Consider the following 14,708-nt stretch of genomic DNA (forward strand, 5'->3'; position numbering starts at 1 on the left):
GATGAAGACACTGTTCTGCTCTTTTGTTAAAAAAAAGTCAGCCTGATCCACAAATGACAGGTTGAGTCAATCTATGTGCCAGATATATATATAAAAAAAACATAACCTGTTCAACAGACTGGCCCTGGATGCTGAGGGGTGTAAGAAGGGGTGTCAGGGATCTACCTCTGTCCCTACAGCACAACTCCTTTGTGGAGTTGTGCCCCCTAAAGCCTACATGTATTTTCTTTATAAAACTCTGTAAAGATGATAATGAATATAATTTACCTCAAGTATAATCTGCTTCTTCTAAATTTTTTATTGAACCGTGACTCTAACTTACCATCTTTTATTTCTCAATATTTCTGGTTTGTCTAAATTATTGCTGATTATCTCATCCTTCTTGGTCCCACACTGGTGCATTTGCCTGTTTTACTCGCACAGACTTCCTCCCTCATATACAGAAAACATCTTTACTTTTGTCTCTGGTCCTGCCTTTCTCGTTTTCTATGTGTTGCGACATCAAACGTAACAGATAAAAGCCTTTCTGCGGTACTGGAAAGAGTTTCTCCCTTGAAATGTGGTTCTCATTTCATGCTATTATCATATCACTGGACATGTCCACATGTAACTTTTGTTTTGAAGACCATGGATTCAGAGAGTAAATGAGCCACAGAGTCAGTAATTTGAGCTGTAATTCCTCCGTAAGCCCTGACAGAGACTCAACTGTTTCGTGGAAACATTTCCAAAGGCAGACATCATTCGAAGAAAGAAAAGTGAAGAAGATGTTGATAAAAATGACTGAGTAATCCTTGGGTTCCTGTTTGTCTTGGCTTTGTTAGTTGCTATGTGACTGCAGTGTGTGTGAAAGAGAGCAAGAGAGGGAAAGAAATAAAGGCAACCAGTTTCTGATATCAGGCAAGAAAAAATGTTTAAAAATCATTTGCTTTCTTGAGATTTTACCTAAGAAGCACTGTCAAAGTCATAAAGCCGAAGCAAAATATGATGTGAAGTGGAAAGATAGCGGCATGTCTGCTTTAGTTTATCATTAACACAACAGCAGAGTGGTAATTTGGTAAAACCTCTATGATTTGCTGATGTCAAACACAATCTTGTAATCTCTTTTATTTTTCAACTGCAGTTCAAAAGGTAACCAAATTCCAAACCTTTTTCCTATGAACCTATTTGTCTTTGCTTCCATCACAGCTGAAGCTTAGTACATATAAATTACAATGACACTTTTCATATAAGTCCAATTTCCATTCTCAGCTGGTGGGACTTCCATGTGTATCTTCTCTGTGTGGATGTTAGGCGTCCTCTGGTTGCTTCATTTGTCTTCCACTGTCCAAAGGAATACATGTAAAATTGAGAGATGTTTCACAATTCACCGTCTGTAGTGTAAAATGTTGGTTCCATCCCTTAAACTGTATTAAGTTGTACTGAAGACAGATGATTTTTTTTCTCCCAGGTAATTGATTAATTATGTGTTTTCTCAAATCAAGTAGTTTTAACATTTATATTGAAATAACAAGACACAAACCAAAGACTTTAGAAATCAATTGCTCCACTGCATTTGTTGAAATAGATTTTGAGGTTTAATATAGTTTACATAAGCTGTAATCACAAAGTTCGGTGAACACACAGACAATAAAAAAATGGCTGTCTGTTTTAAGTGCCTGAGGAAAACCACACGATCAAATCCAAACTGAGCAATACGAAACAGAGATTCCATAACAGTTTAGATTGGAATTTCCTCGGACTCAAAAAATGTTACCACATGAAACATAATGTATGTGAAAGATAAAATACAGTGTTGTAAATCAAACACACTTTTCCATCAGTATGTTTTTATTTGTCTTTTTTCTCACTTTTCCATTTTTTTTACACGTTATAGCTCATGTTAAGGTAACAATACGAACTTTTCCATTAGAAAAAAATCACTTGATTATCCTATCTTGCTGCATTGTGAGGGAATTCTATTAAATTAATTTATTATATGTTTTAAAAGGTTGTAAAAGATGCAGTCATTTGTTGTGAGAACAGGATGTTCTCTCTACAAAAGGCCTCACTGCTTTCACAGATAAATGGAAATGGAATGACTATTGCAGGATTTTTAAAATGAAGATGCAATCTTCATGATGAAAGCAATGTGGTGGTTTTGAATTACTCCACACTAAATCATTTTTATGCTAAAGAGTAACTCCAGCTCCATCATCACAGAGCTGTGGGCGAGGTTTGGGTTCAGACAAGACCCTATGATTGCATCTTAATGGGTTCAGTGGGAACAAGGTGTCACAGAAAGTACTACGGGATTAATGATTAGAAAGCACACTATTCCAACCTAAATGTTTGGAGTGAACAGCTAATGCATCTTCCAATCAATAGACTTGAATTTTGTTGGACAAATTTAAATAAATTGATTTAAACACATTGAAGTGATGAGCTGGAAATAGACACCCTCAAATTGAATAGCTTTAAATTTGCACAGAGGCTGCTGATGTGAAATTATTTTTTTGAGTGTGATCGCATGTCAATATTTAATCCACAACTGTACAACAGCAGACCTCAGCACATGTGTCAGTCTGTGCTTCTTAAAAGTCTCTCGGTTTATTTCCATGACTGTATAGGAGCCATGGCCATCCCTGGAAAGACTAACATCTCTGAACAGTCTGACCCTGACCTGCTGATCGTCACGCTTCCAGTTCTCAACAAACCTCCTTGAGCTCATCCAAATCCAACGGAACATTCAGCTCTCGGGTAACAGGGCTGTTCTGTGGTTACCCACCTCTCTTTAAAACAAATCTTATAATGATTCATGCTGTGGCCACCACAGAGGTGGCGGACTTGGATCAAAGCCATACGCCCAACTGGACCTGCCCCAGTACCAGGCCTCTTGTCAAAACCTCATCTTTGCCGTTTAGTCCGAGCCAAGGTCTGCTGTTCCTAAGTCTAAGTCAAATAAAACCAAAAAGGGCAGAACTGAAGATCCTAACTTGAACAACTCCGGTTTCACTATTTGATCTGAAACCCAGGCTAAACCATTGTGAGAATCCCATCTGCATGCCGCCATTTCTAAACCAATAACCTGTCACCCTAAGAAACTCAAGTAAATCATTGCAGGCTTTCCCGCCTTTCAAAACATGTTCTAACAATTACAGTGAGAGCTTAATTTTCCCAAAGCGTCCCATCAATTGCAAGGTTTCCCTGAACTTATCACAGACTGTACCACACTGGCACTCTATACTGTAAACCCACACATGGACACAATGAAGGAACATAATGAAACCATCGATCTTCTTGACACTAAAGGCTTGCACACAGAAGGAGCTCACTGTCTTATAAGTCGTTCTCATAACCCCAGCCAGTTTGGTCTTTGCAGTTATTAGTATCAAGATAAAATGTACCGTGCTGTTTTTCATTCGGTCTGCCATGGGGTTTTTCCCTCCAGAGCATGGAGGTCCAACTGAGTGACTTGGCATTGGATGTAAAAGAGATGAGACAGCGATGTGTAGAAAAGAAGCAGGAGAAGAAGTGTTTTGAAATTGTCTTGAAAACCTCCCACAACGTAACCCTCAGATGCTGACTGCACTGAACCCATAAAAACAAAGACCTCAGGTTCAAGATCTGGCTAAAGATCAGCAGTGCACAGATGGTCATACAGATATACTCTGTCAACCAAAAATCAAAAAGATCTTGGTTTTGCAGGTCTGTGCCGACTGAAACAGATAAACGACAGAGGCTGAAACCAAACTCGTAAAAAAAAAAAAAAAAAAAAAAAAAAAAAAAAACTGCACTCTATGTGTTTTTCTCATCTGTGTATCACGATGTTCACAAAACCCAAAGATAATATTGCCTGAATGAGTGGGCGATTTTGAGATACTTTATGTATGGCTAATTCCCAACTATTTCCATTCATGTTTGTGTTTTTTTAATGTCTGCGTTTGTGATTATGCAGATCAAATCCAAAAAGGCATGGAGAGAAAATCTCTAAATAGTATTTACAAGTTTGTTGGGTTAACATGTGTGCATGTGGATTTGCATGCCTTCAAGCTGGTGTGTAAAAAAGTGTGAGATAGCGAGGAGAACTCGACGTTCAGCCAAGAAAAACAAGAAGTTCCTTTTGGACAGAGAGGCAAGTCATGAATCAGGTGTGATACCTGCACCCGGCTTCAACTGAATGCCAAAGCAAATACAACAAAAGTAGAGCCATGCTCCAGCCCCACTTCTCTCTGTGTGGAAGTAATTACTGAGGTGTTCAAGCTGTCACTTTTCCTTTGCTGGTTAAAATGCTTTCATTTAGAATCTCTCATTGAACCATATTTCATACTGGCGTTGAACTCTGACAGGCCATCTAAGTTTAGTCAGACATCTTTGTGGGCTATTAAAAATTTCATACAAAGGACAGACCAACTCTACAACAACAGCCACATCCCCATGATGCCTCTATGGATGTGTGTCTGTTTGTCAACAAGCAAATATACAGATCCATGAACCAGTCTGACAGTTATAGTTCAAAGCTCATGCGAACATCTGACTTTAATGGCACGGGGATTCATGTTGACATTGAGCCTTAAAAGGATGTGGACAGGCTGTCTCCCCATCTCCATCAGGGGTGGCCTAACAGACGCAGCTTTTTACGAGAGGGTAGATAAGTGTTTGGTTTCAGTATCACACAAGAGAAACTCTTACAACTATACTTCTCAACCCCTGTCTCCTCACCTTGCCTCCCTCAGCTCTTCTGTCGACTGTGTCCCAATATATTCGTCACTCCCCTTCCATTCGTCTTTGAGCTATGGCTGCCATCTCATGGCTCTGTCTGCTTCCAGACCTGCCGTTCGCTCTTTCACTGCTGTAAATGTCACCTAAGTTAGACCCTCTTTGCTTTCCACAGACCGGCCTTTATTCAACACCCCTTTAAAAGGACCCCTGCTCGCATTTCATGTTTTCTCATTTTTACTATGCAGCAGAGAGAACTTTCACCCCTCCACACACTCACACTGTTTGGTTTTTTTATACTAATGTGTGTGTGTGTGTGTGTGTGTGTGTGTGTGTGTGTGTGTGTGTGTATATATATATACACATACATACATATATATACATACATACATAAATATATATATATATATATATATATATATATATATATATATATATATACATACATGTATACATACACACACACACACACACACACACACACACACACACATATATATATATATATATATATATATATATTAGTGCTGTCAGTTTTAATCGCATTGATCGCAATTAATCGTGATTAATTCATGGAGAACTGTCAACAATGAACTTTTTTAAAGTTGAGATTAATTGCAATGAAGAATCTAATCCTCATAAATCAGTCCCAATGTCAGGAAAAACACTATTATCCTCTAGTTCTTTTCTTTGACCCAATTGGCAGACCTCAATGGATTAATCGCGATTAAAATTGACAGCACTAATATATACATATACATATACATATACATATATATGTACACGGCATGGGTAGGCTTTGTTATCTACAACAAAGACTGATGAAATTTATTGATGCTATTTTGAATGCATGGAGCCACGATATCCTGAGGCCCATTTTTGTGGCCATTTATTCTCAACCTAATCAAATAAGGAGGAAATGTGTTGCACTGCATGATTGCATGATGCAAATGGTGGTCATACTGGTGCACATACAACTTTCAGGTCTCTCCCATGTGTTTATCTATTATTTATTTATCATTATTTCATATATTATCATAAGTATTTCAGTTCAGAGGAAGTCTGGGCTCACATCTGTCAGATCAACAAGCACTTCATGATCATGGATTTTAAATTTGACTGAACATGATACGTTCACACTTGTTCAGTGATGCAAGGTCCACAGTCAGCAGAGGCCAGAGAGGCCTGGCATGGCCGTGTTGACAGGATGATTAATGTCCACCTCCTTTCCCACTCACACACTAACTTCACTCAGCAAACCTAAGAGGTTGACTTAAGAAGGAACGAAGAAAGCTGTTTAGAGACCCCTCAAAAAGAAGCCAATATACAAAGATAAAATGCTCAAATTAGCAAGAATAAATGATGATAGAAGACACTTCATACTTTTGACATTTTTAAAATTGTTATTAAGCTCACTGTTTGACAGAAGTTACACAGTATAATAAGAAATTTATTGTCACTTTCAAAACTCAATTTCAGTCCTGCAACAGTGGCGAACTGTCCAGGGTGTACCCCGAAGTCACCCATATGAAGCTGGGACTGGCTCCAGCCCCCAGCGACCCTGAAACGGACAAGCGGCTGGGAAAATGAATGAATAAATTCAATGTCAAGATGCCTTAATGTTTTTGTCCTTGTTTTTTGGCAATAATTGTTTTCGGTGTTTGTCTTGTTTTTATAAAATGACATACTGTTCAAGATGTACAAAAAGGAAAAAAGGTCCTTTTAAAAAAAAAATGTCAGGGTTTATGTATGCATTTCAATCTCCAAGAAAGGAACCATACTGAATTAAAATTCATGCTGCATTTAATTATATTTAGGAAACTTTGCCTGAGTTAATGCAATGAATGACTTTTAGCTATTTCATTTTGCAGAACTCAGAACAAAATGTCACATTTCCATTTAATACATTTTCCCATCATTAGAACTATACTGTGTTGCACACATCGCATTCATGTCGTAGCGTAAAGTGAAGAGAGGCAGACCACACAAGATAAATTTACTAAATATTTTTTGTCTTCTACAACAAAACCACAGTTATAGTTCTCTCATCCCTCAACAGTCAGTGAGTCTCTGAAGAGATTCAGTGACGTGAAGGAGCTCCTTTTGAAACTACCTTTGTTTACCTGACTGCCTTCATTAATCTTCCCTATACCACCATAAAGGGGCCTGTGTAAAGAGTAAAGAGTTTGTCTGACGTTTGTTCGTGCCAGGGGCCAAGTGGTCAGCCAGAGTAAGAGGAAACTTGGGCTGGCATGCCGATTCCATGCCAGCCACTGCCAATACAAGCTATCAGACCACATAGACAAGCTGCCTGACAAACTGCTCCATGCTGTGAGAGAGTATCTCTGAACTGCCAAGTCTCACGGCAAACTGAGGATAGCTTAATGGAAACCATGCATGAAAAAGAATTTCTGTTTTTCTTTCTCCATTTATACATTTTATGTGATCATGATGTATGAAATCTCATAAAATGTCGAGCAAGTGTCAGCAGCACACCTTTTAGAAACATCCAAAGTTCACACGTGTAAAAACTTTCTGCAAACCATTTATCATAGGAAATGTAGTTTTACAACCATCCAATTATTTTTCCTGTGCTAAGACTTTACTTTGATGTTTCCATATATTACTAATAACATGTTATACCTCTGTCTTTCTTACATGCTTTTCATCACATATACATTGAGTTCACAGAATAGCGAAGCACAATTGTCTCATGCATATATAGTATTGATATTTAGACAATTGTGATGGTAATTATAGCCCGAAAACCATACAGTAATGCAGTATTTGAATAATTTTGACTGCATCCTGTCATTCACTTGATGAAAAAGTGTCACACAAAGAGCTTGCTGAAACAGGTTGAACAATATGGCTTTCCTTGCTGCTCCTTGAAGATGCCTTGGCTGAGTTGCCGCAGACAGAAAGCGCACACGAAGTGTTCGGGATGAAACTTGCGGTTAAGCGCAGATATGCAGCGCCCTGTGATTGGCTTGCTGCAGCCGCCACAGAGAGTGCCCTGCCTGGAGTGGAAGTGCAGCGAGCAGAGGGGTCGACCTGCCAGCTCCATAAAACAGCCGTCAGTGAAAGGCTGCAGACAGTCCTGAAGGTATGAACACAAAAGACGTCTGTGAGAGTGGTGTACGAGAATAGAGAAGACAGAAAACAGACACGAATTATATGCAGAAAGAGGTCCAACTTGTGCTAAAATGAGAGTCTCTCTCTCGCTCTCTCTCTCTTGCGCTCTTTTATCACATTAAAATAAAGAGTTGTGAATAACATCTAATCATTGAACTGAAATGTTTGGTCCAGTCACCTGTAGCACTGTAGATTAAATGATAACTTAATTATATAGTGACAGTAATCCAATGCCACATGGTGCTAACCATCAATACACTGTACTGAGTACTGACAATTGCAGCTGTCATATGGTTGCATTAATACTGTGATGGCATACACGGAAACTAAATGTTCTAAAATCATGTTGTGTACGGCCTTGAATTTGATGAAAAATGTTTTGTTTGGCATACAAATTAATGTGACATGCTGCAGTGGTGAAAGCACAGGTGTAACTTTTAACATCACCTGCAGCTCTGCTCCAGTTTTGTGCCACATGTCAGTATGTCAGTGAGTAAGCATGCACAACTAGAAAACCTCAAAACACCTGCACTGAACCATGCCCTATTTTCATGGCTGATGGAGTCAACAAGTCCCAGCAGTAATTGGTAGAGGTCTATTTTATTCAGTAATGCTGGCGTTTATTTTGTTGTGTTTGGTTTTTGCTTGTTTTTTTGTTTTGTTTTTTTTTTTTTTTGTTTTTTTTAAGCAAAACATTATATTTGTATGATTATGTAAGGGAAGATGAATAATGAACTGATGGCGGTCTATAGGCTTTTCTTTTATGACTCAGAGTCACATTTTGAGGAAAAAACTTTGCATACATCTTTAACAAAGGGGTTAACAGAAGAGCCTCGGTTCTCAGAAAATCTCTCTACTGTTGACGGAAACAAGCTGGAGAACAGTTAACTGCAAATGGCTTTGAGGCCAAAGGTCCTTAATTGTGTGAAGGGAGTTATATATTTTTTGTGGTGGGTTGATTTAAAAAAAAAAAAATCACATCAAACATTTGTTGAGCACCCACTTCTTCCTGCTTATGAAGTGCCTGACCCCATACCCACTACAAATAGAGTTCAGCCTTTAGAGGGGAGGTAAAATTGACCTTGCTCATAATTGATTTCTGCTTTGTTGAAAAAATGTTTAGGTTATGCACCTAAATGCGTGCTGCTAGTGGTGACGGGCTTAGATAATCATGGTTGTGTGAGTTCTCTGTTTTATGAGGAGTTTTTAGCAGTGATTTTGACTGATGGGGATGGACAGCATATTTCCCATGTTTTATATTCTGGTTAAAGGACATCATAAAAACAGCTATTAATATAATAATTATGCCATTTCTACTGAGACTATATGTGAGAACTGCTCAAAGCTGAGCGAAGCAGTACAGCTACACACTGAGCTGCTTTTGTCCAGATGCTACACACAGAAGTGGGTAACTGTAATGGATACCGACACAGACGAAAACGGTTTCTTTGATTCATCTGCATCATTTCAACCACCAACTACTCATCTAGCATATGGCTTTCATTGACCTTGTGGTCAAAATGTTTCAAATAAAGCAAATGTGTGGGTATCATGCTCATTTATTCTGGGGATTGTTTGTGTGCCAAAACATTGCGTGTGTGTGTGTGTGTGTGTGTGTGTGTGTGTGTGTGTGTGTGTGTGTGTGTGTGTGTGTGTGTGTGTGTGTGTGTGTGTGGTCTAAGCTAAAGAAGCTCACAGCACAGACGAAGCACTCTGGATGCCAGGTGCCATTAGCGGCAGTCAGGTAGTTCTCCCTCACAGGCTCCCCACAGCCGGTGCATTTAGGGGCAAAGAGGTGATAGAAGTCCTTGCAACAATACGGTTTCCCATCCTTCTCCAGGAAACCTAAGACACATTGGAGATAGTGAGCAGTATGCTGAAGCTGTTGTTCCATTGAAGAGGAGAAAATGGGTACGACCACCCTCACCTTCTGCTCCAAACAGGTGTCCACAGTGTGCACAGAAGAAATGTTCTGGATGCCAGGTCTGGTCCAAGGCTGTCAGGATATTCTGGTGAACCAGACAGATTTATTACATCGCAACTGTGTTTCTTCCTGAGGAGTAGTAATGTTTATTTCATCTCATTTTCAAATGTGAGGAAACACAAATGTGGACTGTGAGCCACAAAAAAAAAATTCAGCTGCACAGTCTCTGATTAATTACTTTGGTCTGCAGTATGCTGTCTGCTCAGTATTCACAACCCCAATATGGTGTACTATTTCATTTAATGACATGACATGTGAAATTTTGAAGGAAAAATCAACTGCATGCAACTGTATGTCAACATCCAGTCCTCAAAAGATTCTTCTGAAAATTAATGGGTGTAATTTCTGACAGAACCAATTATGTAATGAATTAAAATGCAGAGCAATAATTGAACAAGAACAAACACTTACCAACTGGAGTTTTGCATGTTTTAAAAGCCTTTTTTCCCTTGTTGGGGGGGGGGGTTGCTTTTTGCTTCATTTTTTTTCCAGATCAGATGTTATATTTTGTCTCTTGACAGCGCAGCCTAAACATCTACTCGTAATTTGAAGTCAGAGCTGCTCCTCCTTACCTGCAGAATGACCCCCTTGCAGTAAGCACAGCGTGGAGAGAAGAGCTCGTGGTAGTCTTTGTCACAGTATGGCTGTCCGTCTCTCTCAAAGAAGCCTGTGGTGCTCAGCTCCAGCTTACACACCACACACACAAAGTGCTCCGGGTGCCACACTTCACCCAAAGCTGTGATCATCTGGAGAAACAAGATATCAGTGAGCTCATTCTTATCTTAATTAATTTTTTGCAGTTTGGCATCAGGAAGCAAATCACACCTTTCCCACAATGCATTTGTTGCAGGAGGCACAGTTGCCCTTAGTTGTGGTCCGTACACCGATTTTTTCCAAGTCAGAGCTCAGGCCTCCGAGCAGATCATCTATTGTGTCTGTTGTTTTTCTCTGGTTTGAGGCTTTTGTATGTGAGTTGCTGCCTTCCTCGTTGCCCTGGCCTCTGTCTTCTTTTCTTTTCACAGACTGCTTCTGTGTCAGTGGTGGGGGTGTTGCTGAAGATGCTGGGTCCTAAAAAATAAAAAAAACCGAAGAAGAAAAGCTGACATATAGGTTGCTTTCAGAAGATTCGTTATTAAATATGAATTTACAGATTAATGCTTCTCAGCAGTCCCACCACCAAAAGTCCTTGATGAGCCTCAAGTTGGAAACTTCAGGTTTGAACCCAATTTAATACAGTGGCGCCCTCTAGTGTTGAACCTGATTAATTTCATTTCCAATTTAAACTACTTGCATCCTCTTCTTGGGCTGCAGTGGTGGTTAAGGGGTTAACCAAACTGATAACCAGATGTCTGCTTTTGTCAGTGTCACTGTTGACAGGCCCATAAGCAATTGTAACTTGTCCTCTAATGCCTGGGGATAATGCGTATATACATATATTAAACCTCTTTGGGCTGCAAGCTTCGAAGAGATAAAGCATTTACAGACGTTGCTACTGACCTCCTGTCCAAGACTCATCATATCTTCCAGGATGGATTCCAGTTCCAGAGTTGGTGAGTCCGGCGTTTGGCAAGCTGCCACTGGAGGTGACAGATCACTAAAGAGAGTGGGTCTAATTATAAATTCATCATATGGTTTGCATTTTTAAAAGAAAAACTGGAAAAAAAATGCTGTCTCATGAAATTTTGTTTCAAAAGGAAAGTCTTGTTAATTGTTTGCTGAATAAAACAAAATTTGATATAGCCAATATTATTGCCAAGTTGAGGGGGGAAATGGACAGAGGATGTTGCCTTGATTTTTCCAATTACAGTTATTGGGGAGTTTTTTTAACGAGGGGTCCAAAATGTGCCAAAATGTCTAGCTGCAGCAGTGTTTTGGTATTGTATGAGCATCAGAAAGTGAAATACTACAAGACACATGATTTCAGATCTCACAGCAATCTGCCTGAAAAAAATTACAAAATTAACTCATTTGTTCTCATTTTGAATGTTCAACTTAGTGGACATGGACATGTTACTGTATTTTGCATCAGGACGCAGTGGAAAAGATTGCATAATTTTGAAATGGCAGAGATTTAATAAAATTTAAATGTATATTTGCATAATGTATTGTTACCTCTTTACATTTGAGAACGGCACATGTTTCTGTCATTTCTTAAGACTATTACTGTGATATTGTACATCACTGAAGTTTTCACCTACAGGAATTTCACAATGACTCTTTAAATTAAGGTTATCACAATTCTCAAACTTTGGTTTTTACCTGTAGACATCTGAAGAGACTGTGCTCCCTCCTTTTCTGTTTTGACCATCTGTACCTGGTCTCTGTGAAGTTCACCAGAATACAGTGTGAGGGAATCAGCAAGAACATATTTGAACATGTGATTTTATTTCCAAAATCCAGATGTAGTCTTTTTATTTTTAGTAGCTCATGTTGAATTGCAGGCTTGGCTTTGAATACATTTTAAGTTAAAATATGATGTTACAATCTTGTAAAATCAGTGGCTTTATTACCTCTGTAGCAGCAGTGCCGCTCCCATGCACATTGTCTGTACCCACCAAAGTCAAGGACAGTTCCTCTAACAGCGAATCTGTGGCAGAATATAGGCTGTCAATCTTAAAATCTTACAAGAATACACATGTGGCCATGCATTCAATCAGAACAGCATACAGCACCAAAACATGCTATTTTTTCATCATGTTTGTTATTTGACCGTGTTTTCCTATCTGAGCAGATGTATCAATTGTATCGACAGAAGTGTTTTCTAGAAAGTGAGGCCGATTGCACCTTGCAGTGCACATCAGGAGAAAGGTTTCTTCATGCAACTCTACTTCCTCAGGAAGTTATGATATAATCGGCTGCAGAAGTGAAACTTTCTGCAATGTTGCAAGAAACTGGCAATAGGTATGACTCTCTCCTTCACAGTGTTAACTCACACATCCTGGGTGAAACGAAGTAAATTAAGAAGAGATACACGACATGACTTTTGCAAAACATTTTTAAACAGTTCAGTCTGAAGCCATTTTGAAATGTTCAGTCATAATTGTGGTTATTTTTTTGCTAATTCATTCAGGATTTTCCGGATTGGTTATACGAGGATTGCAGGCAAAAAAAAACTTAGTTAAATTATACTGTATTTTATTAATTCAGAAATCACTTTTTTTTTTACCCCCACCAAAAAATATCAGTTGGGATTTTGGCTTAATATGAGTTATGAGAGATATGACAACAAAGCTAAATAATTAAAAAAAAAAAAAGATTTACTGTATATTACAACACTTAATGAAGAAACAATCTGGTGCATACGAGGTAAATGAGCTACAGAAAATATAGCATGGGGAATCAGTTGAAATAATTATGATTCCTTTAATTATTTCAGTTTTTATAGGAAATTAATCCACTTGATAGTGATCAGCAATGTAAAACATGAGAGGAATTTGTCTTACCGAGCTCATCCATGCTGATTCCTCTCAGTGCATAACCTACTGTGTGTGATACTTTCTGGTAGTTAGTAACTGAGGAAACACGCCTCGTGTCACATCTGGTCAAAGACGTCATTTCCCCTTTGGAGGATTTGTTTTCATCTAAGACAGTATTACTTCCTCCCCAAAGTTGAAACAGGTGAAACTGGTGAAACAGCTACGCTATCTGTTTTGTGGTAGATTAAAGCTCAGCAGCCATTATGTGTAAGGAGAAAGGCAGCAAAGGAGATGACAACTGATGATGAATTTGATTATTTCAATATTTACTTCTGTATTGAAATTTAGATTTTAATTGATGATGTATAAACATATGTATCAGTAAAAGGTATAATGAAAAACATTTGTTAGACACGGTCTAAACTAAACTCAACAACACTACATAGGAAAATAACTTCTTCAGGCGAATCAACACAAATTGTCTCCAAAATTGCATATTAACAGAAAGGTGTGTCAGAAGCTTAAATATTTTTTTCTACATCTCAAAAATGAAAGACTGATATATGTTGATTTTTTAATGTGTTGTGTTTGATTGAGTGCATTAGATTCTGGGATAACACATAAGCATTGTTTGTATTTGTTACACGGTCAGAAATATTTTCTCAATAGTGATAAATATTGTTTAGATTTTCTTCACTTGGACAATAACAGTGTAGAGCATACAAGTGTTTATATGTTCTTGCTCAGTTGTTTCATTGTTCATTGGAAGAGCTTTTTACTCTGAAAAACACTTTTCACTTCTTCTTTGAGAACCTTCATGAGTTCACACTGGAACTTGTGAATTTACTTCAACAAGAGGTGAAGGTTTTTGATAGGTCTTTAGTGCCATAAGCGAGTTCAGTTGTCCCTGCGACCCCACCCCAGATAAGTAGTAGAAGATGGATGGTGTTCAGTTGCCCTTGAAGATACGCAATGTAATCAGCATGATGTGGATGGCTCACATGTCTTCACAGACTACAGCACTGAAATACTACTAATCTTGAGTATAGGAAAACTCTGCATTGTTCATTGTGATACTTGAAACTTAAAGGTGCTGTAGGCAGGATTCCGCATCTCCGCCATCTTGCTTAGGTTTACCTAAGCAAGATGGCGATTTGACCCATCTAAGATGGCAATTTGAAACCCAGCACAGCCAATCCTGTCCTGTTTTCTCTGACATCACGCCCTTACGCAAGTTAAGCCCCTCCCACAAGAACGTGCGACGAACGCCCCTCGACCAATCAAGGTTAGAGCCTCAGGGACTCTCTGATTGGTCAAAGATACCTGGAGCTGTCGAGTTTCCTTTTCAGCTCAGAACAGAGACAGATGGAAACGCTGCGCCCTCGCAGTAGTGCAATTATGCTACACTCCTAAAGGATTATCAATGGATACTCTAACATTTAATTAAAAGAAAACACAGAAAAATTAGCATTGACTAG

The 14,708-nt window shown here is 38.7% G+C and overlaps 1 protein-coding gene across 2 annotated transcripts; it reads right to left on the reverse strand.

Annotated features, from left to right (window-relative positions):
* Nucleotides 1-5,388: 5,388 nt before the first annotated feature.
* On the reverse strand, nt 5,389-13,308 carry lpxn (leupaxin). 2 transcript variants are annotated; one of them, XM_030082734.1, is made up of 9 exons: nt 13,258-13,308; nt 12,325-12,401; nt 12,074-12,135; nt 11,312-11,408; nt 10,640-10,882; nt 10,387-10,560; nt 9,758-9,839; nt 9,527-9,675; nt 5,389-7,795 (listed from the first exon to the last, which is right to left on the reverse strand). In XM_030082734.1, the coding sequence occupies exons 1-9, from the start codon at nt 13,268-13,270 to the stop codon at nt 7,529-7,531; spliced, it is 1,164 nt and encodes a 387-aa protein (XP_029938594.1). In that variant the 5' UTR covers nt 13,271-13,308; the 3' UTR covers nt 5,389-7,528. The 2 variants fall into 2 exon arrangements, with proteins under 2 accessions (XP_029938594.1, XP_029938595.1); XM_030082735.1 differs by lacking the exon at nt 13,258-13,308 and having other exon boundaries at nt 11,312-11,391; nt 12,325-12,363.
* Between the last annotated feature and the right edge of the window lie 1,400 nt (nt 13,309-14,708).

The sequence above is a fragment of the Salarias fasciatus genome, chromosome 23, assembly GCF_902148845.1.
Source record: "Salarias fasciatus chromosome 23, fSalaFa1.1, whole genome shotgun sequence".
Lineage (NCBI taxonomy): Eukaryota > Metazoa > Chordata > Actinopteri > Blenniiformes > Blenniidae > Salarias > Salarias fasciatus.

Coding starts and splice junctions, on each gene's coding strand:
- lpxn (XM_030082734.1), bottom strand. Junction 10,561..10,639: donor ACAAATGCATTGTGGGAAAG/GTGTGATTTGCT, acceptor TTGTTTCTCCAG/ATGATCACAGCTTTGGGTGA. Junction 9,676..9,757: donor ACACCTGTTTGGAGCAGAAG/GTGAGGGTGGTC, acceptor AATGTGTCTTAG/GTTTCCTGGAGAAGGATGGG.